Here is a 27,302-nt window from a genome sequence, read left to right on the forward strand (position 1 = left end):
TTTCAAGAAGTCATTTCAGTTTTACTGTTCTGTGTTTCCTCCCGCTTTCTTCTGAAAGCTACTTGTCCTGTTTGCCTATATGGAAAAACTAAGCTGTAATATGCGGAGTTTGCAGGACTTCCAAGTTTTTGTTAATGTCAGCTCATTTCAGTAAAATGTCTAATAATTTTTAAAAATGGTTGCCAGTTGAAAAATTCTCTTTGCTTGCAATAGTATCATATATTTCACTAAAGCATTCTCCTACTTTAAATTCTGACTTTGTGTATTTGTTACTTACATTGATAGGAAGAAATAGACATGACAAAGGGGTAGAAAAGACCCATTTAGATAGATTTTGAAAAACACGGTGTCTCAGCCTACCATGCTTTGGGACCAGCTGTGTACATGCAACTGTGCCCCCTAAGTCTCTGCAAAGCAGTGTCATGTAAGCTATCACATGTGAATTTCTGCCAGAGCTGCTTTTCCATGCAACTTGGGTATCTCAAGCACATGATACTTCCGCTCTGTGGTTTCCAGGGTCAGGAAAATTGGCTGTCCTTGCTTTCAAGAATTTTTAAATTCCTTGTTAGAGCTGATGAAAGTGAGACTGATACTGGTCTGTTGGAGGAACAGCTTTTTGATATCCTGTCATTTTTAAGTTGCTTTCATTTGGAAAACTATGATAATGTTTTAAACATTGCAGAGTCTCTAAAAAGATAAAAATTCCAAATAAAGCTTGCTTTGTTTGTAGTCTTAGTACCCTTTGTATGCAATGCTTTATGATACAGTTTTCAGTCACACGGGCATAAATGCTGTGTTTGTTGCCTTTCCTTCAAGAACTTCTACAGGCAAAGAGAGGGCTCTAGTCATGAGCTGAGATAGCGTAGGAAGTCAGTTTTCCTATGTTATTTGTTGCAAGAAGTTGTGTTCTGAGAAGGAGTAATGAGAGGAAAACGATCATAGAATCATAGTGTCATGGAATGGTTTGGGTTGGAAGGGACTGTAAAGATCATCTAGTTCCAACCCCCCTGCCATGGGCAGGGACACCTTCCACTAGGTGATCTCATGGTTAGTGACTGGTTGGAGCTGCAGTTCTTCGACAATGGATTTTCTTTGCTTTGTCCATAAAATTATTACTGTCTGTGGGCAAGTGTTACCCAAATATCCCAAAGTACTCAGACATGGGTGTTCCTTAATCAATGGCTGATAGGAGAGGATGAAACGATGCAATGTGGAAGATGAAATTTGGGAGTCAGACTAGCAGGAGGGTGTCTGAGCATCACAGGCTGAAATTGAAATTCACAGGAGCTCTGTTCTGAGCTTGTACAGTGTACTTCGAAAATGTGATGCACTTTGAAGAATTAGGCCTTCAAATGTTAAATTGGACAGCCGGAATTGGTTTGTATTGTTGACAATTACGACCTTTTCTGCTGTCTTATAGTTTCCAGTCTATGAAGTAAGGATATTTATAAATGTATGAGGCATTTTGTTGTACAGAGAGTGTTTAAAGGCGTGACGTATAGCATCTGATGGTGATTTTTGAGAATGTGATACAGTGAGCAGCATAAAAAAAAGCAATTTAGGGAATACAGTGATTCTTTACTCATTCAGAGATTTTTAGAGAGATTCAGTAAATTCACACCTAGACTAATCTGATAGGATTTAAAATATACAAGCTATGTAAAGCCTTCTATTCCAGGTATAGATCAAGCATTGACTGACCGGGTGTGAAGAAATTGCTGCTTTTTAGTGGTTTGTTTTTTCCTAAAATAAAGTCCTTTTCTATTTTCTCTGAAGGAGGAGAAAATAATTGGCACCTGCCATGTTTCAAGTAGTGTCATCAGCATCCTGTGACTAAGACTGCAGGAGTGTCCTTCCCTTCCTGAGTCATTCTCAGTCCTGCAGTCCTCTTGCTCATACTGCTGTCCTCTAGCTACCTGAGTTTCATTTTTCACTGTGTCAAGTTCAGCTAAAACCGCAGTTCTTAATGTAACTGGAAACAATTGTGAAGACAATTATGCACAAATCTAGTTTATTGTAGAAGAGTGGACTTTGCAATAAAAACTTATTAAAAAGACATCTTGGAAGGAAAGAGGTGCATGGGAAACATTTAACAGCCTAATGAATTATTAAACTAAAACCTACTGTAAAATGTTTTCTGCCTGTTGTCAACAGGTTCAGTACTATGAGTCAGTGCTTTACTTTGAGGATGGTGTGATAAGACCCTTACAAGCTTCTGTATAATTGGGAAGTGGATACTTACCTGTGGAAAGTAATCTTTTATTCTACACAGATTTCATTTGCATTTTCATTTTAAGCATATGTAAATATTTGTGTGTGGTTTTAGAGAACATATGCGTAGATAGAATAAGTAATCGCTAACATTCTATGGAAAAAAAAAGTTGGTTATTTCCAGTTTATGTTTGTTTCCTTGGAGAGATTTTATGCTTATTTTAAACAGATTAGAAGAAAAGAGTTATAGGAAGGTGAGTGTTTTGAGTTAAGGTCATTTTTTGAATGACAGCAATAAAGTCATGTGAAAGAGAAGATGATGAAAACATGTGCATGGATGGGCAAAATACGGTTACAGGACAAATGCTTTTTTTTAATGTCCCAATCTGTAAAGATTGTACTACAGCGTTGCCTGAAAACATGTAAATTTAAATTAACTTCAGAGAATAGCACAAGAGAGCCCCCGGAGAGCCCCAGGTGTTTTTTTTTTCTGTTTGTAGCATAAATCATTTGTTTCATGATAGAGAAAATGAAGTGCTGCAGTAGGTTCACAGATATGGAGAGCATACCAGAAAAAAGGTGCTTAACAACAAAGGATGATACAAGCAAAACAAAGGGATGTGAAGCCATTGCAAGGATTTGATAACGTTTTCCTAATTTGTCTAGAGATTTCAGTATGCAGAGGTGATACTCAGAACCTTTGAAATTGTATAGTGAGTGAGCATTTGTAATCGTAATTACTTTAAAAGTTAGTTACATGGTATGATGCTAATTTCAAGATTTATACACCACCTCCACACCCCCATACCCCCACCCCCCATCTTTATTCCTGTTGGGAAGATCAGAATATAATTTTCTAATCATGACAATTTTGAAAAATAGTTGAGGGCTTGGATTATACTAGAATTTTGTGTGGTAAGATGATAAAAGAAGAAAAGGTACTAGCCTGGCAGTCATTTCGTTTAAACAAGGTGCTCTTCATTACCAAGAGTTTGTTTCCTCCCCTTACCTATGCATGTGTTAGTAAAGGATATAAAAATTGTTATTCCATTTGAAGTTTCCCAAACCAAAGTGGTTTGTTCTTTTTGATTAAGAGAGGCACTGTTAAAGGAAAGGCTTCTTGTACATTTGCCATGCTACTGAAAAACGGCTAATGTTCTGTGAAGCCTGTGCCAGAATATGTAAGTTGATTTTAAATTTGAAAAATATGTGGTAGGGATAAACAGTAAAGACATAAATAATGTGGAGTGAGGAAGGAGAAAAGATGTAGTGCCATTTTATACCTGTTATACCTATTCTTGTTTATGGCTGTGTATGTGAAGGTGTTTTAATAGAACATTTTAGTAATTCTTATTCTTGAGGGAATCAAAGGTATGTAGGGAATAAGGTAGTGTTTGGATAGTCGAGACCACTAAGAACATATAAGTGCAAACCTAAGGTAGTCCAGGAAACTATACATTTGTTTTTCTTAATTACAGCCTTGTTAAAAACCAGAATCATGTGTGATCCAGATTTCCACAAAATATATTTAGGCATTGGAAACTATTATGAGCAACTTAAACTGTCTATTCTGTTTATTTTCCACATGTGCCTACTTGGAGAAAATCGTTGGTTATCTGGAGGAACAAATAAACCCTTGTATCTTTCTATGTGTTGGTTTCTACCAATTGCTCTTTCCTAATATCTCTCCTTACCCTTACAAAGATAATTAACTAAAAAAGAAGATATGGCAAATGGGGATCTCAGATAGTCAAGGAGTAGCTGCTTAATTTTAAATACAGTGAATTACTTAAATACTGTGCTAAATTTGAGCCCTTGAAACATCAGCACTGCCAGTTTAACTGGAAACATTCGTTGTTCTTAATGTAAACCTGAGCTCATTGAAATGTGTAGATGAGATTTGTGGCTGTTTTTTCTTCATGAGATTGCCTGACTGCTTGCTCTTACTTAAATAAGCTGTTAGGTAAAGTATACGTACATACATGTACACACATATGTACATGTATACATATACACACATATACTTGGTAAAATAAGCTCTTGGGCAGAGCTCTTTTTCTCCCCAGTTAGAAGGGAAAATATATGGATAGTTGGCTTCCTTTTTTGTTAGCTTTACCACTGACCTTTATTGCAGTCTGCAGGCAAGACTGAAAAATTGGCACAGGCAGGGTGGATATCGCCTTTTCTTTTGTGGTCTGGCAGAACGCCTAAATTGTTAGGAAATGAGACTTGACAGTTTGTGTTATTAATTGGAGAACAATCTAACCATATTATGACTGACTTCAATCTAATGCCCCACATCAGTTGACTCTTGCCATCCTCCAAGGATGCATTACCTTTTTTTTTTTTTTTTTTTTTAATGGTATCACTCAAGACTTCAGGAAATGTCATTATTCGAGGAATATAGAAAGTAGAGCCAACAAGGCTTTAAAACAATTCTGTTCTCATGTGGAACGTAATTTATATAATGAATACCAAAGACTGTGGTAAATGAAAAGAAGTTTGTTGGCAGACCTGACTTGGCTGCACTGAATCTGAAATAACCTGCTGTGTAACTGTTTTATTCAGCTCAGCCAATGTGTTTTCTAGCTGTGACCAGTGCCACTCTAGTTGTTGAAAGTATGAAAAGACAAGTATCATCTCCCATATTCATGCATCAGACTTTTAGTTAAATACATTGATCACATTTAATTCTCTGAACCTAATTATTTCCTAAATGGTACATTTATTTTGTTAGTGAAGCACAAGTATTTTTTACTACAGTAATTTTGAAAAGCATTTGGTAGAAGTATTGTCTCCCAAGTAGTGCTTATTGTCACCCCAAATAAATGGCTAGTTCTTATTATAGCTTTAGTAAGCAACAGCTGCATAGCTAGTTTTAAGTTGAGATTTGACCTTAAAACAGAAATTTGTCTTTTTTTATCATACATAAATAGAATTTTCCAGTACTACAACTAATTGTTATTTAGTTTGAATTAAAATTTATTACAACAGCTCCTTCATGAAAATGGCCTCCTGACAGCTTTTGTAAAAATTCAAATTAGTGGAAGAATGAAAGTGAGACCTTAGAATTTTAATTTAGTTAAAAAGTAATTTAATTATTTCGCATCTGGCAATTTTTATTTTCTAGTTCTCAAGAGTGGCAATTTACTGTTAGATTTTAGACTCTTGAAAGAAAACGTTAGTAATCAAGGGTGATACTCTAGAATTCTGTCAAGAGCAACTCTCTTTAAATTGTCGTTTCTTAATTTTTTTTAAAAAAAGGAACTAAAGGGTCTGTTCCTCACTAAAAGTCTCTTTCATAGTGTTATAACTTTGATAATGATGGCATTAAGGCGTTAGACAGCTCTTAGCAAATAAGCTAGTGGTACATCAGAGCTGCTCATCTCTACCTTTCAACAGTGAAAACAGTTTTAACAACTACTCAGGGGAAGAGTGGGGACAAGTGAAGAAACAGCAAGTCAGAAAAGCAGCCTGTGCGTGTTCTTCTCTGAACCCCTGCTGCTGTGGGTTTTTATGTGTGTGAGTGGAAGTGTGGTGGCACTCTTAGTTCCCCATTTTTCTTCTGTTTGTGTGAGATTTGAGATAAGAGAGAACAGTGAGTAAAGGGATCAGGTGCTCTGCATGGATCGTAATTGTTAGCCCGTTTCCAGCTGTCTTTTCCCACTCATCACTTCACTCCAGCTGCCGTAGTGGTGTAGTAGAGTGTAATTACAGTATCTCAGTTTGCTTTCCTGTTCCACCCTCAACCAGCACTGTGTGTTTCACCACACGCTCCTTGGGTGCCCCCTATAGAATGGCCTCTGTGGCGTTAGGATCACTTGGCAGTCCATTTGGCTTGCTCTTTTGGACTTGATTTGGCTTGTAGATTGCTAGCTGAAGAGTCCTGGCACTGGAGGGCACTGCCTTCAGGAGATCTTGATTTTATTATTCTCGCCAGGTGAGGTATCTTAGCTATTTCTACTTCTTGGTGATGCTATAAGATTAATTTCAGGTTATCTGGTCCTTCAGCAAAGTATTCGCCCTCTCCTTTGTCTCTTTTGGAAGGTGAAACTTGGACCCATCTGGACTGTAGTCTTACATTGGTATGAAATTTCCGGTCTTTACTATTTTCCTAAGAATTTATAGGATCAATTAGAAGATAATTACAAAAAAAATTTATAATAAATATGTGTTTTGGGTGAAAGCAGATTTACAGTTAGAAATTTCAGATCCAGTGATGTCATCTTACTGATATATCTTTGTTTTCAAAAGGAAAAGTGTTTCAAAAAGAGTAAACAACAATGTAAGCAGCCATGGAGAAGTATTAACTTAGTACTTTCCTTTCTAAGATTTGCGTGCTTAAGCTGTGGTGCAGTTTAGGATTTTCTTCTTGCCTTTTTTAGTGTGTGTATCCAACTCTCACACACAAAAGCAGTGACAAGCTCTTCTACATTCCACCATAACTGAGACTTAAAACACTTGCTGTATTGATGAAGGCTACAAGGACAAATGAGAGAGAATTAGAGCTTAGCATGAAAGCTGTATATACTTGAAGAAATGGACCTGAATATTAACATATTAAAAGTAAAACAATGGATTATGGATTAAAATGATAATATGAGTTCAGACCTCTTTAGTTAAACAGCCCTTTGCTTCAGATTTGATAGAAGAAACGGTGTTAAACATATATCAGAAAATACTTCCTTTGGGGAATCTTTCTTTTTTTTTTTTTTTCCTTCCCTTTGAGAAATCTGTTAGCTTCTTTCCTCCAAACAGAATTTAGTGCAGTTTACCCTCACTTGGATAAACACATACCATTTTTTACTATCCCAGTCCAAAATGCTGGGAGGAAATGTTTAGTGATAAGGGATTCCAAAGGCCAGTAATGTGCTCCATTAAAATAAAATTTGTTTTCAGTTTAAAAGCTCTTTTCAATTAAATTCTTGTTCAATTTATATATGCCATCATATAAAAATACTAAATTCTTGAAATCTTCACTAGCGTTAGTTAAAGTGATGTACTGATTTTCTCTGTACTTTTGGCAATGTTGTACTAGAGAGTACTCCACAATCATTTAGTCAATGGATTTCACTGGAATCTGATGACCGGAAATAAGTTTTTAGTCCAGAAAGATGCACAGGTTGGCTTGTCACACCTGTGGTATTATGGACTGCTGGCCACTGTACACATAAGCAAATACAAGATTCGATAATGAAAATGTTAAGGCCACACAGAGACAGAAAACTGAAGCACAGTAGCCATATTCTTCATCATTTCTCAGGTTTATTCACATTCACAGTATATACAATACACTAAATCTGTATTTCTCTACTTTTTAGTAGTGAAAGAGAATATTTAACATGAAGCAAAAGTCTTCTAGAAAGCTTGGCATGTTACTTTGGGGTTTTGTTTGTTTGGTTTTAATATTGGGATTGGCTACCTATGAAGCTGCTAAGAGAGAAATGTATCACAATTAGTCAATCATGGTACTCTTAAAAAGGAAGGATAACGATATTTCTGATCTCTGTAAGATCAATCAAATGTTAAAAAAGCATGGTAGTGTGTGTGTTTAAAAAACCCGAAAGTTTTCATATGTAACTTTTTTTTTAAATTGTGGATGAATCTGTCATGGGAGAAGACTTTAAAATTACACTTCAAGCTAAAGAACCTATGGACAAACTCTAGAAAATGCATTAGTTCACTGTTGCCAAATTTTGGTAAAGCTGAATCTGTATGTCAGCAGAGTAGGTTGTTTTTTGCTCCCATTAAGCGGTTGTATTATTTTCTTACATACCAAGACCACACACAGTTCTTGGCAGTTCATCAGGACAATAATATTTAATTTCTATTTTACCTGCTTTGTTGTAGAGTATGTTATCTAAGGACGAATAAAATAGATGATAAGTTTGTTAATCTATCATAAGTTTTTGAGTGACTCCTGCTCATTTCTGCCAAGCACAGCTAGCCTCCCATTTTTCTTTCTCTGTTTACGCAGGCTGCCTTATATCGGCTGAGTGGGGATTGGAATCCTTTACATGTTGATCCAAGTTTTGCTGCTCTTGGAGGTGAGCTGAGGGATACCATTGTATTAATATTTGGACGAAGAGTGATGTAGATGTATTTTTAATCTTTTTTTCACTTAGTCTGTACGTCTTTAACAAGGGAAAAAACAAGTGCTTTTTTATAGCTGTTCTTAGAGTCACCATTAGATGTCTTCAGAGTTCTGTGTGACACTTACTTTAAAGCATTGCTTCTTGTAGCCAGGAATGCAGAATGATGCTTTGATTCTACCTACAACAGAAACCTGCCTCCTAGCCTATTTTCCTTTTAGAGCTTATTTGTTGCCACTATCCCATCTTAACAATCTCTGTTTCATAAACAGAAATGATTGACTATCAAAAGCTTCAGAAGGAATTCCATAGGTTCTTTGACAGATAATTCTTTCCATCTAAAAAATTTTGAGATTATGTTGGTCTCAGTGGAATTTTTTGTGCTTCTGTGTAGTCTTCTCAATCCCAATAAATCTCAGGAGGGCAGGAGAGAGGGAGTTTGTTAGCACTTCTTTCCTATAAAATTGCTTAACTGCACCTCTTGCTAGCGCAGTAGTTTGTTCATTTATGTAATGCTACATGCCAAAGCGACAGACCATAGGCTACATTAACTGATTCATCATAAACTTTACATGAAAATACTGGTCTGTAATAATTGGTCTGCAGTTTTCCAGTAACTTCTTTTTAATATAGAAGTATCATTGTATGGTGTTCTTAACTAAGATAAATAGAGCAGAGCTATGCTTCCTTGTTGAGATCACACGTAACATACTTCCACAAATCGTCTCCTTTCATAAATACATACTAATTGTTCGTTTAAGTCTGTTTTGTATAATTCCATGTAAATTTGTGTTAATAAACAATGATAATCAAATACCAGAGTCCATAAAGAGATTTCCCTGGTTTATTAAACCATTCTGTTTGTTTGTTCAGCTGATGATTTTGGATAAATATTTAGATGGACTCACCCAATAGTCCTGAAGATGCTGAAGGAGAAAAAAACATGTTTATAATTGAAACTCCAGTGTTTAAAGTAATGATGATAATCCTATAAAAACCTTACAAAAGAAGAGGAGTAGGAATCTTCTACCTGCTCACACAAAGAGCACTGGCACTTAGACACAGTGAAAAATGAAATTAACTCTGTAGATGAAGTAGTCTCTTTGTCTGAACAGAAAACTGCTGCACTGGATTTTGGAACTGTGGCAGTCTCCTATTCAAATACCTATACTACATGTATGTTCAAACAAAGAAGAAAATTACTGTAGAGATATTCCGCAAATATTTTTTTCTAATTATATAAAAGCTTTTTTGTTTGGGCATATTCACACACCTTCTTCTCTTAATCTCTGTCAATGTTCTCTCTGACTGGCTCTCACCAGCGTGCACTGGAAGCAAGCCTTCAGCGTAATGCGCTCAGGTTGTTCCAGGATTATTGTTAAGCCTTCCTGTGGGTCATGTTTCAGAGGAGATATACTACATGAAAACACCTGTTTATATTCTTGTGCCTTTATTCCTGTAGGTTGTGAGTATTTCCGAGATATTAGAAAGTAAAAGCAACATTTACTTTGTTTTCATTTTAGTCTAGATAAAAAGTGCCTTGATTGCCTTATGGATTTTTCTTTGATTATGCATTAGTTTTATAAAGAAAATACTGGGGAGAATAGGACCGTATATATTTGTCTGTTTCTGAGTTCTGAAAATAGTGGTGGTTTTTGGTTCTAGCATGGTGAATTGAGCTAAGCTTTTAAAGAGCTAAATGTCACTATAACATTCTGTATGAGAGATACTGAATACTGATATTGTTACAATAATGCCAGTAATCTGTTTTAAAATTGACTGCACGGTATCTTTGTGCTTTCAGAAATACTCTCTGCACAGTGTACAAAAGAGAGACTGCTATTAAAAGTGTGCATATTCAAATATTTTACAGGAAAGAAATGGCAGAATGATCAGAGTGGAATACTTACAGCGAGAAAACAGACTCATGTTCCTTTTAGCCTGTCCTTCTGTCACGTCTCCTCTCCTAACCTAATGAGTCAAAATTTCTATTTCTCATCCTTACTCCTGCTAGTCTGGTCTTCCCTTTGGGCCGTGTCTCAGAATTCCCATCTTTCCCAGCATTGAGTCCTAGTGTCTTTTTTCTCTGTCTTGAAGGTGGTTTCTTCTTCTACATCTTCTGATTCTCTGCAGGCTAGACTTTCTCTTGTCTCCTCTTGTTTGGTTGGTTGGTTGGTTTTGCTTTTGCTTTTTGCTTTTCCTTTTTTTTTCAGCTGTTGTCCCTTGGGACAACTCTTCATGCTGTGTAGACGCTATGAGGAGTTGTTTAGAGCTCAGGAAAAACAGACTGGCAGCTGAGAGTGGCAGATGAGTTCCAGGCAAAGCAACTGGTTTCAGAGCCAAAGCTGGACAGACCTGTCTCGAATCCACAGGCTGTTGCAAGTGTGATCAGTTACTGTTCACATGCCCTGTCAGGTCAGAGCGACCTGTTAAGGGATCAGAACATACTCAGTACAAGCAGCATCTTTAAAACTTAACCGTTGCACTTCAGCAAATCTCAGGCCAGTCTTCCAAGGTTTAGTTTGTCAGACTTTGACAGGACTGCAAAAAGATTCAGCACTAATACAAAGATTATCCTTTGCCAAGGTTCAGCTCCTGCTCCAAAGCATAAAAGTGTGAGGAAACCTGACCAAAAATGTCAGTATAAACAAAACACTGTAAATTTTTTTTTCTCTTTTTTGTTAGATGTGTTCAAAATGCCTGAAATCTTTTCAGGGTTTTTTCCACTTCTAAATAAAGAAAAGTTAATTCTGAAGTGTGCACTATATTTGAAGACTTTCGGCAACCAAAAATGGGAAGCATCAAATAATCTTAGTATCAACACTTTTTAATCATTACCATACCTCTTACCCTTGATATGCATACCTCCATGTAACTGTGTATCTGGTGTGCCTATGCACGTATACTAAAACAGCCGATCTCCTTATTTTTCATTTTGTCACCTCTACAGACAGGGACTAATTCTACTTAAAAGTCTTACATAGCATAGGCAGTGTTGGAGTGCCAGTTCTTAGTGAGCACTTTCCTTTGCCTCAAAGTAGAGGAAACAATAAATGGTAACAGACACTTTTTCAGTGAGATAAATTAGATTAAAAAGAAAAAGGTTTAATAACATTATTGGAGGAAAATACTATGAATGAAATATAGATATTTGTAGAAGCAACATGCAAACTCCTAATATTACGAATGCTAAAATGTTACTTTTTGAAATAGGATTTAAGAAGCCTATACTTCATGGACTATGCACCTTTGGGTTTGCTGCTAGAAACGTTTTGAAGCAGTTTGCAAATAATGATGTGAACAGATTCAAGGCGATCAAGGTCTGTGTGTTCATTCTTTGCAGCTAATTTTCTTGATTTTTCTGTTTTTAATGCCAAAAAAGATTCTTTAGGGTGGGAAAAGGCTTTTGCACTGTCTCAGCTGCCACAATTGCTTTTACTTAGTGCTGTGTGCATATTAATGCCTCTGTCTAGTAAGTTTAGTTAAATATTTAGGCTTTCTACATTGCTAGCTGACTGATTTTTCTCTTGGCTTTTTCTCATTTCAGTAGAGCCTATGCTTTTAAGCTCTGCATGTAGGTATGACAGATCTGTTCACACCCTCACTTCTTTTTTTCTTCTTTTTTTTTTTTAGGTTCGCTTTGTGAAACCAGTCTTTCCGGGGCAAACTTTACAAACAGAAATGTGGAGGGAAGGCAACAGAATCCATTTTCAGACCAAGGTCAGAACACACTCATCATTGTGGGCTTTAGAGAAAGATGTGTTGGTTAAAAGACTGGAGGTGTGAGGGGAAGCAAAAAAAGTGGCTCATCAAACACCATTGAAGAGGGTTTTGTAAAGAAATGGAAGTGAATAGAATGACATATTCTTACTTATTTTATGGTATCACTAAGATTCCAATAAAAATACCATTATACTTGTAGGACTTAATACATATTAAATAATATGAGAACTCGTTTCATTGTATTGCATTTTCTGTGTTTGTCCACTGTGGAAGAGCAAAAAGCAGTCATTCTCAGCAGGTCAGCATCGTTTATGCTTGTTTTCTGCAGTTAATCATAACCTTGTGTATGCATCTTTTTTTTAACATTTGTTTGTCTTAAATCAACTCCTGACAGTTAGCTTATGCAGGTAAACTTCTACAAATTTAGCTTAAATTGAGTTAAACTTAAACTGCATCTACACGGAACAACTTAAAAATGGAAGTTTCGTGACAGTTGGACATAGTGACTACAATAAAACAGAGTTTGCACTTCTATAAATTCAGTTTTTGCATTATTCTATTTTCCTTGGCATTGCTGTTAGCATTTTGTGTGGGTATCCTGTAATCCTCTCCTACACTTGGTAGGATACTTACCGGAAGCTAAGGGTAAAATACTCCATGTAGAGGTGAAATGTAAATTCTCATCACTTCTGTTGTAGCGTCCTATGACACTGTCACTTTCTTAAACTATGATTTGCTACTGGTATTTGTCAACATGTGTTGGCTTATGCAGGTGCAATTTACATTGCTTTGGCTGGCCAAAGTTTTGCAGCGCCATCTCTGTAAAAATATAGCCAGCTGTTGATTAGTGAGTATAGCAGCAGGGATAGTTGCAGCTGCAGGGAGGATTGGGCAGGCAAAATCAAATGAGGAGGGTCGTCATAAGGACATAAGATTGCTGTTTCCACAGGAATACAGCTTTGTGGAATTAATGTTGACTGAAGGAGGTAAATTTTGTTTGCAGACCTGATGAGTGTTAGCAGCTATAGAATTTTAGAATGATAACAACATCAAGGCTACTGTGTACCAACTCTCCATCTCTGGTTGCTAGTAGTAAACAAGACAGTTTGGTGCCTCAAATGAGCTTTGAATATTACTGTATTGGAGATGGCATAACTATATTTAAGAGATACTACCACCCAGTCCTGACAGAATTTCTAGACTTCAGGTATTTACTTTTGAGGGTTTGCGTATACAGTGTAAATTAACAGAATTCATGATATGCTTCCAAGCCCTTTGGAATTCGTAAACAGAGTGGGATGTTTTGTTGTGTTTAACAGTTGGATTTGTTATTATGCTTGGTTTAGTCATTGCTAATATGTAGAGTTTTGGGGGATTTTGCTACACGTTTTTTTTTCCACAAGTGTAGAGTAACTTATTTTGGAGAGAAATTACGATGTTTAACAGGATTATAGAAAACCACCTTGTTTCAACAGTTACAAATTGTGCAGAATTCTGTTTCTTATTACATGTTGGATTAGTCTGAAGTAAAGCCATCTTTGTACTTGTAATAAACTCTGGTTAAATCAAACTAAAAGTAGACATATAACTTCGCTATGCTGGTTTAAATCCATTTTCAGCCTTGTCTGAAGTGCAGTGGCAGCGGGTGACAAGCTGTTAGGCATGGTTTGAGTAATTGTTATTATGTAGTCTTCCTGTATTAATTTCACCTGTGCAATAAGCTAGGCTGTGATACTGGATATTCCTCTGCTTTGGCTCTTTATCATATAACTCTCTATATACATTGTTAGTGAATCACTTTGCCATCTTCTGTTTGCTGCCATAAGTCAGAAGGGTTTGTCAGACCCCGTTAAAGAGACAATGCCAAAATGAAACCCATTTTCTTCTCTGACTTAACTATTTAAAAAAATTAAAACAGAAAGGAATTCAGGTATTTTTCATCTTCTTGTAATCTTTCTGGTTTTACAATGCTTACAAAATTGTTTCTAGTGCAAGTTGCAGTGTAAGGCACCTGGCGATAGTGAAACTGTCTAGATGAACTCTTGACAACTGCATATCTACCTCAAGGAGAAACGTTTTAGAACAATGTCTTTCTTGGAACTATTTATGAAGTAACTTTAAGAGTAATTTATAACACTGGAGGTAAATTTTCAGATAAATAAGGTTTTTCTGCCATACTGTGAACAAAAAACCAGCAATATATTTTGGTATAATGTCTCAAGAAGCAAATAATTATTTTGTTTGAAGAGCTGTTTGCGAAGCATAGTATACTAACTTGCCTCAAGACTACAACACATTTATGGGGTGGGTTTTTTTCACTCTGGAACTTTTATGTTTTCTCTTTTCTTCATCTGTGATTTTAAAATGTAAGGAAGACTCCTTGGTTGCCCTTCTGTTGTCACTTTTTGTGAATACATTACCTCTTTAATGTAATTTTTTCCCCCACCACAGGTCAAGGAGACTGGAGAAGTTGCTATTGCAGGGGGCTATGTGGATATAGTACCAGCCAGTACCACCAGTGTGGATAAGCCTTCTGCTCGGGAGCCTCTGAAGGTAGGGGGAAGCAATAGAAGTCTTAACTTGCAAAGCAGCATAGTTAGGCTTTATTTTTGTGAAAAACACAGGAAGAATACTTAGATCACTTACCAGTCTTATTTGCAGTACTTAGATGAGTATATGAGTTCAGAGATGTGAACACACATGTTGTTTAAGATACAGAGGTTCATGGACCTATTTGAGGGGAAGATTACAGACTTTTTGAGATACACAGGATGGCTGATGAAGTTTGAAGTGCTTGATGCCAACTGAACTGTTAGGATAAGCATCATGCTGTATGTTACAAAACAAGTGAGGCATGCACCAGTGAGAGCCACAAGTTTTGAGCACTTGCATAACTTAAGATTGAAATTAGTCCCTATAATTTGGGGCTGTACCTGTAAAACGAGCACTTTATTTTTATTTTGTAGATGTTGAAGATCAAACTCAATGTAAATTGTAAAAGTGTGTGACCTTTCTCAATTTTTTCAGAGACATGGGGAGAGTGGCAGGAAGGCATTAGAAGAAGAGAACAAATGAAAATGAGATTGTGTACTCATAGAAAAGAACAGTTTTGTCATTGACTCATTTTCAAAGAAGGCTTTGATGACTCTTTGTGCATGTGGTTAGGCCTAACACACAGTATGCACTTTATACGATATGTATTTTAAAAAATCCTCTGCATGCATTCATTAAGCCTTGGGTACTGGACTTGCCACAAAAACCAGAATTGTACATGCAATGCTGAGGGTGTCCTGCGTCCTCAATGTGGTCTAAAAGACAGGGGTGCCGAGTGCATTGCCTTAATAAACTGTATCTTTTTTTCCTCATTGATTCCTGCTTGCAAAGGATGCGACTTTAATGCGTTGAGGTTTATGAAGTACTGAGATAGTGACATTCATATAAAGCTTGTGATATATTCCTGGAACCTGTTTCTTTTTGCTGGTTGTGTTTAGGCCTCTGACATTCTGAACTGTTGCCAAATCTGCATTTGAAGTTCAAACATATAAGCATTAGAACTTTTCAGTGAAATAATTATAGAGGGTTTTTTTTTTAACATGGGCAGAACAGGTTTTTTTCTTTAAGCTTACTCTGAGAAATTAAGGTCCTTTGACAGAAGTTTGCTGACAGAGGCAGACATCCACCAGGGGAAACTAGCCTGAGTGAAGGCAAATTTAGATGTCATCGTGAACTGTGTTATATAATGGAAAATGTTAGGCTTAACCAAAGAGGTGACAAGATAGCAGCATGAGGAGTATTGCATTCTGATGTACAGGTGGGTACAGCAGAACAACTAAGGCTATGAGACCTTCTTTGCTCCAGTTCCAGTTAGATGAAAACTGTCACTGGAGCAGCTTTTTAAAGTGTAGCATTTTATCCAGTGCAAATGTTTGTTGAAGAACGGCAATGAAAGGCTTGCAAAATAATACATGTTTGGAAAAGTTGAAAATGTAAATGTAGCTAATCCCACTCTTAAACACATCGTGTCTACACTGGAGTTCTGCCTGTGTTCATAGTACAGTATGTTTTGAACATCTTCCATGTCAAGTTAAAAAGTAATGTACTGGTAAAAACATTTTTGTGTTCTAAAAACTAATATGCCATTCACCATGGAAAAAGTGGCAATGGTTATCTTCCAAAGGGAATAAAGAGCAATTTAGAAGCCCTTAGAGCCCTAATTATAAAGCATATCTTAAATTGTAGTGATAAATGACAAAAACTGCAAAAGCAAGATTTGAAATAATTCTCAAGGAAGAGTCCATGAAGCATTTTCTGCTTGACTGTGCTCTTTAATGCTGACAGTTGCTAGAGGTGATTATTTGTGGTGGAAGAAATCTTAATTGCATTTAATAATTCTGCAATAGAGACTTTCCTGGACACAGTGCTTGAACTAATAGACATATTTAGTACTTTTTTTAATGGAGTTTCAGTTTTAAGTTCTTCATACTCACTCTCTTTTTTTAAGACTGCAGGGCTGCAGAGCGACCTTGTGTTTGAAGAAATTGGTCGTCGCGTAAAAGAGATTGGAAATGAATTGGTAAAGAAAGTAAATGCCATATTCCAATGGGACATCACTAAAGATGGAAAAACAGCAATGCAGTGGAGTAAGTTGTAGCTTTTATATAATGCCCTGATGTATTTTTTTAATGGAGTGAGATTAATTATACTCATTCTAATTAAACTGATACCTTGAAAATATGCATAAGGGAGTAGATGAATATTCACTGGGACTTAAAAATCTGAATGTATACTGAATGCACAAGTGACAAGGAGGTCAGATAAAGTTCTATAATGGCAGTTATTAACCATTCTAGGAACATACTTCTGTAACTTGCCTATTTAGATGTAGCATAGGCAAACCGTCCTCTAGAACTTCAGTGCATTTCTCTTTACATTTTCCAGAATGGATCACCACTGCACTTAGAAAAGCAGGCTAAATTAACCTCCTAGGAGCTCTGTTACAGTAATTAGTCTGCTGGTGATGTACATGCTAACTAATCTAAAACAAATAAGTGTTTATTTCTACTGCATTGTTCTTGTCACTTCAGTGAAAATATAGCCCAATTTGTTTCCATTCAAATTTTCTGAGATCAAGGTTTAATGAAGGTATAATGATGCTTACCCGTCGTTTAAGCATGGGACTGGATTGATGAAGAGAGGCTAAAGCTTGTAATAGCAATGGGTCAGAGGGGAAGTGTTTCCTGGTCAAGTGAATTATACAAGTATGTGAAATGGTCTGATGGGGGCAAAACTACCTCCTCAAAAAACTTTTCTTCTTAAATTCTCTTGTGCTCAGTTTCTAAGGACAGCTATTTTTGCAAAAAGCAGTCTAATTTTAGTAATTGGATGTATTTCATTGTCTTTGAAATTATTCAAGGTGTTTTGCTGAGATGTCCTAAATGGTATATTAGTAGAATGTAAAGTTTTTCCAAAGGGATAAACTATAGTCAGGTTGTAACTTCCAGGCCTTTGCTTTTTTGTGGAGAAATGCAAGTCTTGGGGTCAAGTCTGTCACTTAGACTGCTTCATTTTTATTGGTCTCAATGGTTGGATCCAGTCAGAACAGTTTTGAGCGAGATACAGATGAGGTGGGCTGCCCTTTGACAGGCTGAGGGGAGAGACTGACATGTTGGTAGGTCAGATCAGGTCTGTGTTGTGCTTTGTCCCATGGACTGTGACTTTTTTTAACTATTGTTAAGTCTTTGCAATGTCTGTTCTCAATAAATGATTATTGTGTTTAAGAAACTGCTCTTCCTTTTACAGAGCAGTTTAGAAACCTATAATTTCACTTTCTCTTTTCCTAATGTTAACCAGCAGAGATTCTGAGTAGCAAGACTGCTGTTAAGTTTCAGGAAAAATATCATACATAGATTGATCAAGATAGTTCTGTTCTACCTGTATCGCCTTTTAAGCAATATTTGAGGGCTAAGAGGTGATTTCCACTTAGGTAGCAGTTAATATATTGAATATACCTGTGTAGATTATGCAGGCTGAGTACCTAGACATCAAAATGAGAGGGGGGTAAATACTGCATAATTCAACTCAGAAGATCTGTCTTAAAACTCATTACTGCTCTTAATCATTCCTACCATCTGCAGTTTTCCACTTTTACACTTAGTAATTTAAATGGTGGGCATGCTTAGAACCTGGACAGAAGGCTTATGAAGTCTTTCCTGTGTTCTTGCTTACATTTTTAGAAGATATATTAGAAGCACATACATTAAACTCCAAAACACTTGAAGTGGGTACTTGTGTTTGTTAGAGAATCACTCTGTACACTACGTTAGTCATGTCTATTGCTTCATGTGTAACTAAACATAATATAAGTGATGGTCATGTTTATAATAACAACCAGAAAACTATCAACAAGAAGATTTATCATTGTCTTTAATTTTGGAACTGCTTTGTCACCTAAACTCAGTATTACGTATGTTCAAAGAATGGAGGGGCAAATCAAGGGAATGAAAATGTGATGAGGAGTGTTCAAAACATGAATAAAATTTCTTGCTCAGGAAGACCTTAAGCTGCAAACTGCTGAATGCAGAACAGGCACACTTAAAGATTTAGGCCTGAGCAGTGGCCTTACCTGCCTCATGAGACCAAGTTTTATTAGAGAGGAAACGGGTGGATGTTTTTGCCATTGTATCCAGGGAGAGAGAGAGTTACTCCTGCTTTGAATAAATCAAGAGTCAGCCTTTTCTGTTTTTCAAACAAAGCTTGTCCTCTCTTCTGTTTCCTATGAAGCAGTAGGAGGAAAGTAGTGCCTTCTTCCAATGCTTATTTCCCTAGCTAAAAGGGATTAAATAGACATAACTTTTCTTTGTCCTGTTCCCTCTGCTTCTGTTGCAATGAACAATATCGGTGCTTTTATATGAATTTGGAACTACTTCAAGCTCCCTGTGGGATGGAGGGTGGAGGAGGTAATCTAATATTTTAAACATTTCCTGTTGCTGACTACTATGAGGAGCTTCAATGAAACATTTCCAAAATCTTAGAAGAGTTACTGCAAATTTTTGTATAGTGTGGTCAGTTCCTTCAAGCTTAGGTGTCAAAACAGTGGCTAATGTTTATGAATTACTGTAGTCTCTATGCTGTAGTAAATATGTAAGGCTGAATGTAAATATCTAGGTGACAAGAAGGATGTCTGTAGAAAATATTGCTTACTTTTCTCATCAGGAATATTGGTATGCGAGTACTCCCTTTGTGTATCACTTTTTCAAAGAACTTTCTGTGTCACCTGATGATTTTCTGAATATTTTTGTGTGTCTTTGAAGTTTCAAGCAGTTAAAGGATGAAGAAAACGGGAGTTGGTTAATATTACAATAATTAAAATTAAATTTTGATTAATACTTTAAATACTAAATTGTAATATTAAAATATTAAAATAGTTATGTAAACTCACTGGAATACTGTTAGCAGTTGTTACAACTGTAGTGTCAACTCTCACAGTTTGTCCTTATGTGGATTAATAGCATACTACTATTGCTGTCTGTTTTACTTTAATGGTAGATTTCTAATGGCAAGGTATATCTATCTGTATGATGGAATTTTTATTTTGGGGATTTTTTTAAACACTATTCTGGTCATTAAAAAAATCCCAAACAAGCACAAAGCAAAGAACGACCTTCCAGAGGCAAGCATTCAATATTTGTACGGAATTGCCAGCTTAATTCTTTTTCCTTGTTTGCATGCATTATTATTCAGTATTCAAGAGCATCATCATGTACTGTCTGTTCTACCAGATGCTAGCATAATTTATTTTGCATGGCGAATGTGGAAGAAGAGAGTAATTTGTGGCTTTGCATTCAAAGGAAGACAGCTTTCTTGCAGTTAAGATATTGCCAATAACCCAAAAGATTTCTGACAGATCTTTATATGGTCATCACCAAGACTTTTGTAATGCACGTGAACAATGACAGCCAATTTAGAATATTGGCATTGGCATTGACAATGCCATTTACTGACTTGAATGCTTGACTTTTTCTGTTGCTAATGGAGTGGAAACCTCTGTACTTAATTAGAAATTTTAGCCTTTGACAAATTAATTCTTTACTTTAAAAACTGAAGATGATAGTAAGATGTTACCTTTGCTATAGCTTGAATTTAATTATGTGTCACTCTTTTGACCGGTTTCAAACTTGCTTCAGATTTGAATGTTAGTCAGCTCTGTCAGGAGAATTGCACTTCTTTACACTACATTTAAATTTGGCCCCCTGATTATTAGTTGATTTTCTGTGTACAATAATTTTAAATCAGTTTTGTAAATGTTATGCTAAGTTCAATCATAACAATTTTGAATTATCTTTCTCTCTTTTCTTAAAGTAAAATTGCTGTTTTGAGAGCTAGATCCCATAATGTACATAGATACAATAAAGCAAAGAGGCAAACAGGACATTAAAAATTAATTCAGAATTAGGTTCCTGTGGATAAATATTGCATACTCCTTCAATGTATGGTCAAAATTCTTGACATGTTATCACTGAAACAACTGAAATGTGAGGAGTTAGATTATTTTGGAGGAGTTTTTTGTTTTGTTTTAAGCCTTGAGTTGAGGCTAGTTGTTTCATTATCTATCTTCTTTTTAGGCCTCTCTTTCTAAGGGCCTCCCAGGCCTTTACAGGCAGTGTTTGTGGTTCTCTTGGGCTACCTGCTAGGTCTCTTTCCCTTGTTAAATTTGTTACGTAGTTGTGCTGGCTTGTCTTTTAATTTTTTGACTTGTCACTTTTGCACAGCTTTGTGCTGTTGTGAAAACTGCAGCAATTGACAGCACTAGAAACAATCTGGGCCCCGCAGCTCATTGCTGTCTTTCTCAATGATTGTAGCTTCAGCATCTTCTGCTAATGTCCTTGAGCCTCGTAATATCTGGGAGGAGGCTGGGAGGGAAGCAAATGAGAGAAAGCAGCAGAAAGCAGTATTAAGGACCACTGTGAATTTCGTTCTCATGTATGCAGTCGTTCTGGTGTTTTCCAAACTTTCAAGAACCAAAAGGGTTTTTTTAAATTTATATTTATTTTTAGTGGTTTTTTTTAATTGCAACTGTAATCTTTTGATCTCTATTCTCTGCAGTAATCCAAGATTTTTGTTTATTACTTTAAATGAAGTGGGATTTGTGAATTGGATTTAGCTTTTGTTGTTACAGAGACACTTCTTGATGGTAGCACTAATATTAGTAACACTAGTCTGTTTAATTAGCGATGACCTTTACTTTTATGTAGTTCTCTGTGGATGGTGTGAAGCCATGGGGAGGTGTAGAACCATTGATCTTGCACTCAGGATGTGAAATTTTGGACAGCTCATTCGCTGTCTAAACAACATTGAACTGTAGCTACTGACAACTGGTCTTAATTAGTGGTATTTCTTTATAGAAGCAAGCCGTTCTAATTTAAGAGGATGCTGAAAATCCTCTTAAGAAGATAAAGCAATACAGATTTTGGCAGTATCAAAACCTAAGGAATAAGCTTAGTGTTTCTGGAGCTATCTTATTTTTTAACAAAATTCTTCATTGAGACCCCCCAGCTTTGACTTCTCTAGTTGGCTTTACTACCTAAAGCATGCTTTGCTCTCTCCTGCATATTTATTACTGTACAACAATTGCCTTTAATGGTTATAAAATATTTATCTTTTTTTTAGAGTTAAGCTACTTCATTTCAACTTCTCTTTCCATAGAGAAAAGACATTGCCATTGAGATTTGTTAGCTGATAGTTAATGGCTCTCTAGAACAGTACTCAGAACTGAGTTTACCCATCTGTTGCTTTTCATCATGCTTCTGAAGGCACTGCTGATGGCAGAAGATACTTCTGTTCCTTTCCAGTTCTCAGAAGAATAAAACTTTGTTAGGAGAACTGGGGAGAAATCATTATGTGCAGTTGATTGTGAACATCTGACAAATTACAGCGAAATTGCTTAATAATTTATGATGCAAAATGACTTCAAGCAATGAAGAGTGGGTGACACTTTCTTCTGTTTGCTTTGAGGATGAGTCTTGTATTGCAGTTACTCAGCCTCTGTAAACCAGAATAAAAACCAAACCAAAACAAACAAAAAATAGTCTGACCCCTTAATATTTCTCTCCTAGAAATGGTAAGGTGCTCTTCAAAGGCAGAGCAAAACCTGTGCCCCAAATCTTAGATTTTTAGAGTATTTGGCTACCTGCTATAGAATGTCAACGTCTAGTGTTTTAGCCTGTATATACATGATTTTTTTGACCTTTTTATTATGTCTCTGACAACAGCATCTTGTGGACGATAATAATTCATAGATATTTAATTACTGTAGTATAACACTTAGGTATACAAGTAAAAACAAAAATTTGAAGGATAACTCCTGTTTCATCCACTGAAACTGCTTGATTCTGCCTTTCTGCCAGGTATGTAATGCTAACATGTTACATATTTAAGAAGCTAGTTGATTTTTAAAAGGGACTTCAGCTTTAAGTCTAATTTGTGTTGCTACAGACAGTATTGAGGAGTACTACACCCCTGTTTCAAACTTCCGTTTTTGTGTGGAGTGGATCAGCCATATGAATGGCTAGGAGAAGAGCTGTATCTGTAGCAGCCACGGAGGGCTACATGTTCTCAGGAGCAAAGAACACCGAAGACACCTTTAGGCTACTCATCTATCTGTTACTGCTGGCAGTGGAGCCACACTAGGAGTGCACGAGGTAGTTGCCTGGCAGCTGCCCAGGTCACCAGCCACCTCAGCACTGACATAGCTATGCCAGTACCAAGTCATTATCAAGCTGGCTGCTGCAATCATAGTGCAGCATGCAAGCTGCAGTGACAAGACGGTAGCTATAACCATAGAAACATGTATCCAGGACATATGTGTAGAAGAGATGTATAGGAGACTTGCATCAAGACACTTTCCTGCTACGGCAGGCAGCTGTGTTATATAGCTTTATCTCATAAAGTTGTATTTTACAAGAAGGCACCCGCTCTGGTCATTTTGGAAAGCTAGAATTTTTCTGCTCTGATGGTTGGAATCTGTTCTGGTATTCGGCTCATTTCTTTCATTGTTAGTTTGTATCCATTTGTCCGTGTGCCAGTGCTGTAGTTTAGTCTCAGTTGTCATCTGAATACTCTAGGCTAGGTGTACGTCAGGAGGCGAGAAAAATGATCCTATGTGTTTCTAATCCTTCTTTTCTTTTTCCCCTGCAAAAAAATGAATAAGCAAGTTTTTGGGGTAGTTTTCCATTCTCTATAAGGAGGGGAATTCCTTTCCCTCTTTAAAACATCAACATATGGTGTATTTTGGATCACTCTTTCTCCAGTGTGTTTCACCAGAATTCACCCACTAGGGCTTACGTATCAAGTTTTGGGATTTCATTTCCTCCTGCTAGTTCCTTTGGGGTTTGGGGTGGCTTTTTTTTTTTTTTTTTTTTGACTGCTTGCATTAAAGATGTTGTAACTCATTTATGATAAAACTTAAAAAAGGAGTGAGTCAAGTAACAACAGAAGGTCCTTCATGTTTTTGTGAAAAAGACAGTATTTGTTGTCACAGAGCTCTTCTCTCTTGTGGCTGCTCTGTTCTTTTTTTCTTTTTTTCTTCCTTAGCAAAAATCTTAATGCTTTTTGAAAAGAATAAAAAGGAAATGGAAATTATATTTTCATATTTTTGGGAAAAAAGCATATTATTAGATTGGCCCTCTTTTTTTTTTAGAATTTCTAATAAGTTTTAATTTGAGATGGGTTGAGGATTTGATGTGATTAAACATAACAGTTTTGCCCATGGTACCATGATTATGCAATGTTTACAGGCATATTTGTGCTTTGAGAGCTTACAATTAATTATAGACGTGGACTGATTAAGTGATGCTCTTGAGACTTGGATAGGAAATGGAGAAGGAGAACAGGGATTGTAACAATGTTAAGTATGTACTATATACAGATTAAAATCTAGGAGTTGGTAGAACTTACCTGAGTCACTACACCTTTTTAATTCTAACTTTTTGTCATCTAAACTTTACACTGCTGAGACTGATGGATGAGTATTATCAATGAGATATATCAAAACTGTTTTTCCAGCCAGTGTTTAGTAGAGAAGGAGAAGAGTGTCTGTTGTGTCTTGGAAGATGTTATGTCAGGCTTTCAGCATCTGGGTTCCCTTCTGGAACAGTCTGGGAAGGGTAGGGACAGCCAGAAAAATTAATGCATGCAAAATGAAGCACAAGAAGGGACTCATGCTCTTTTGATTTCTAAGGTCCAGAAGTAATTAAAAATAAATAATTAGGACCTGTAAGCATCCTGGAAAACCATGTGTGTGTTTTGTGAACTTATATGTGGGGCTTGCTGACCAGTGCTATTTGGCTCAAAGGGAGCTCAGTTTGGCTACATTGGTATGGTTCGTGACATTGCTAGCATTTCAGTAGAGGTATATTTTAAAAGCATATTGACAGTTAAGCTTGGTTGACTTAATCTGAGGAGCTAGTATCCACTGTGAAACTTGCATTTCATGATGCAATAGATGATTTTTTTTTTTTTTTTTTTAATAATAGTCTGTGCCTGCATAACCTACAGGAGCAATGTTTGAAGGCTCACTTACGATGTTAGACTATATAGTAGCTGTTTTGGATCAAAAGAATGTTACACAGCTCCTACCCACAAACATAGCAGGTATAGGTTGTTCATCTGGTGCTCAGTAATTTTTTTTCTTTCTTCTCCTCTTATTGCATCAAGTTAGTGATGTCCATTAAACCTGTTCCTGAAATTATCATTTACCTTAAAATCAAGTAAATAATAATAATCCAGTATGTCACTTCTCACTGAGCATCATTGTACACTTAATTCCCCTTCTAGTTTTCTTATAATTGGATAAACATTACTTAGATTTCAGAAAGTGAAAGACTTAAAGAGACAAAATCGATTCCCAGTCTGTATAGTTCACGTTAACCTTTCAAAAAATTATTTGGAAAAAAAATACATGAGATGATAGTTTATGCAGAAAGAAGTCTCCATAGTTAGGCCAGTATCTTAAAATTTGTCAACTAAGAGAAACCAACCAACAGTATTAGTATTGGCTAGGCAGCCATGATTCTGTGATTAGCGATGTCATGTCCTTATGGGAACATCCACTTGAATAACGATTTTGTTTTGTGCTTAAGAAGCCGGGGACACACACACACCCCCACCCCCCCACTCCCCCACCCCAAGAGGAAAAGGTGTAAAGGGAAAGACTGGGAATTTGCAAAATCTGAGAATAATTTGGCAGAGCACATCCTGTCAAAATATTCTTCTAATATTCTTCTAAACAAATTACACAATACCTGGTAGTATTAGCCTTGTAATAGATTATTTGGGCAGGTCATTTGGTGTGGGAAAAGAACACTCTGAAGCTCCAGACACTTTGAGGAATTTTTGCCTTTCCAGAAGAGAAAGACAGATGTTTGGCAAGGCTTTAAATGCTCTTTGCGTGAAGCAGAACAGGCTATGTTGCCTGTGGGGCAGCACAGAGAAAATGCAGCAGCATGTTTGAACACCACCACATTTGCCTTCTCTTAATATAGGATGCTGTTTTAAAACATTAGAGCTTTATTACTAACTTTAACATTTTTGCAATCATTGCACTAATTAATATCTTGTGAATCTTAGGTGTTGTTTAAAAATGGTTTCTGCCATCTGTGGAAGAATTTTCAAATGGCAGTCCTTGCTGTAAACCCCCTCCCCTTTACTACAGGAATTTTTTTTTTTCTATTCTAATCTCAATTATTTTTTTTCATTAAAGGAGAAGAATTAAAACCCTTTCATTTTCTAAGTGGCTGTTAGCTCAAGATTTATGTTTAGACTGGATGCTTCATAATAATAGATAAGGAGAGTAGTGTTATTTAGACTGAAAATTTTATCTTTATTTTGAAATAAAACTATCTTTGCTGCTGCTTCTCAGCAATTGACTTAAAGAATGGCTCTGGAGCAGTGTATCAAGGACCTGCAAGAAGCTCTGCTGATACCACCTTCACTCTCTCGGATGAGGATTTCATGGACGTGGTACAACAAAAGACCAACCCCCAAAAGGTAAAACCTGTGCGTCGCAGACATACTCACTTGCATGGGGACATACTACTTACCTTAAATCAAGCTCTAGTTCATGACTGTTTGCATTCCGAAATCTGCAACACTGGATGTTTTGACAGTGCAAACCAGAGTCAGATGAGGTATAAGCACATCATTACCTTGTACTGAATTAGTCAGCAGACATGATGAGGAATTTATACCATCTTTATCATCTTGAGACAAAGATACCTCAAATGACACAAAGCCTGGCAGTACAAAGTTAGTTGTTTGTTTCCTGGCACTTCACAATATATGGTTTGCAAGGTTAAGGTTTGTCAGTTTAATCATTTGGGCTGTTTTGATTGGTCATGTTGCAGGAAGCTGGTATTTGTTGCAATATTCTGATTTACTGCTACTACTGCACCAAAGAGAAATCTCGGACAATGCATGCATGTAGCAGATCCATTGAAAGTGGTCAAAATTCACCCAAACTAGGTAGATTTTTAAGGGGAAGAAAGACTTAAGAAACATAGGTAATCTGGGTCTGCACTTTTAGCTTCTTGAAGTAATCAACTGCTTAAAACTACTAATTTTACTAATAAAAATGCCTTCTGTAAAAAGTAAATTAAACTGTCACAAATTTAATATGTCAGCTTACAGATTAAACCTTGAGCAAATGAAAACTTTTAATTAAGCTCATCATATATCAAACAGTTCCTTTTCTTTGATCCCAAGCAGAAGTTGTTGGAGACTTTGATTGGAAAATTGGAGACTACGATGATGGCAAATGTTTGTTATAAGTCCTACATACCACATGAGTAAAATCCTTTGTGACCCTTTGTATATAGCAGGCATAAAGCATAAACAAACGAGATGTTGATGTGTAATATTCAGAATGCTAATGAACAGTGATTGCAATTCAGGAACATTATCTGTTCTTAGGCATTAGTATTTCTTTTGAGTTTCTGTGAAGTTTTTCATCTAAAGAAGCTCAAAGCATTTATTCAAATTCTTTTCTGCTGGCTCTATTCCTTATTTGAATGTATTTCAAGTTAATGGAACTATGCAAAAGCACATTGTTTCAGAACTTTCAAAGAGCTTTCAAATTGCAAAGCCACAGCAAAGCAAAACTAGTTTTAAAAAAAAACTGAACTAGATTGAAATAGGGTATACAGCTCTTTGAAGTAGGGACAATAAAAATGTAATACACCAGCATTTCAGTGAAAACATTGGTTGATCTATGATTCTGCAAAT

General features: G+C 36.4%; 1 protein-coding gene across 1 annotated transcript in view; it reads left to right on the top strand.

The window, feature by feature from the left end:
- HSD17B4 (hydroxysteroid 17-beta dehydrogenase 4) overlaps nt 1-27,302 on the top strand; it is a 66,991-nt gene that overhangs the window by 38,633 nt on the left and 1,056 nt on the right. The window contains exons 18-23 of the mRNA XM_050913374.1: nt 8,189-8,258; nt 11,517-11,623; nt 11,937-12,023; nt 14,478-14,579; nt 16,528-16,666; nt 25,942-26,069. Of these exons, the coding sequence (XP_050769331.1) occupies nt 8,189-8,258; nt 11,517-11,623; nt 11,937-12,023; nt 14,478-14,579; nt 16,528-16,666; nt 25,942-26,069 (633 nt within the window). The remainder of the gene's footprint in view (nt 1-8,188; nt 8,259-11,516; nt 11,624-11,936; nt 12,024-14,477; nt 14,580-16,527; nt 16,667-25,941; nt 26,070-27,302) is intronic.

This window comes from Gymnogyps californianus, chromosome Z (assembly GCF_018139145.2).
Source record: "Gymnogyps californianus isolate 813 chromosome Z, ASM1813914v2, whole genome shotgun sequence".
Taxonomy (NCBI): domain Eukaryota; kingdom Metazoa; phylum Chordata; class Aves; order Accipitriformes; family Cathartidae; genus Gymnogyps; species Gymnogyps californianus.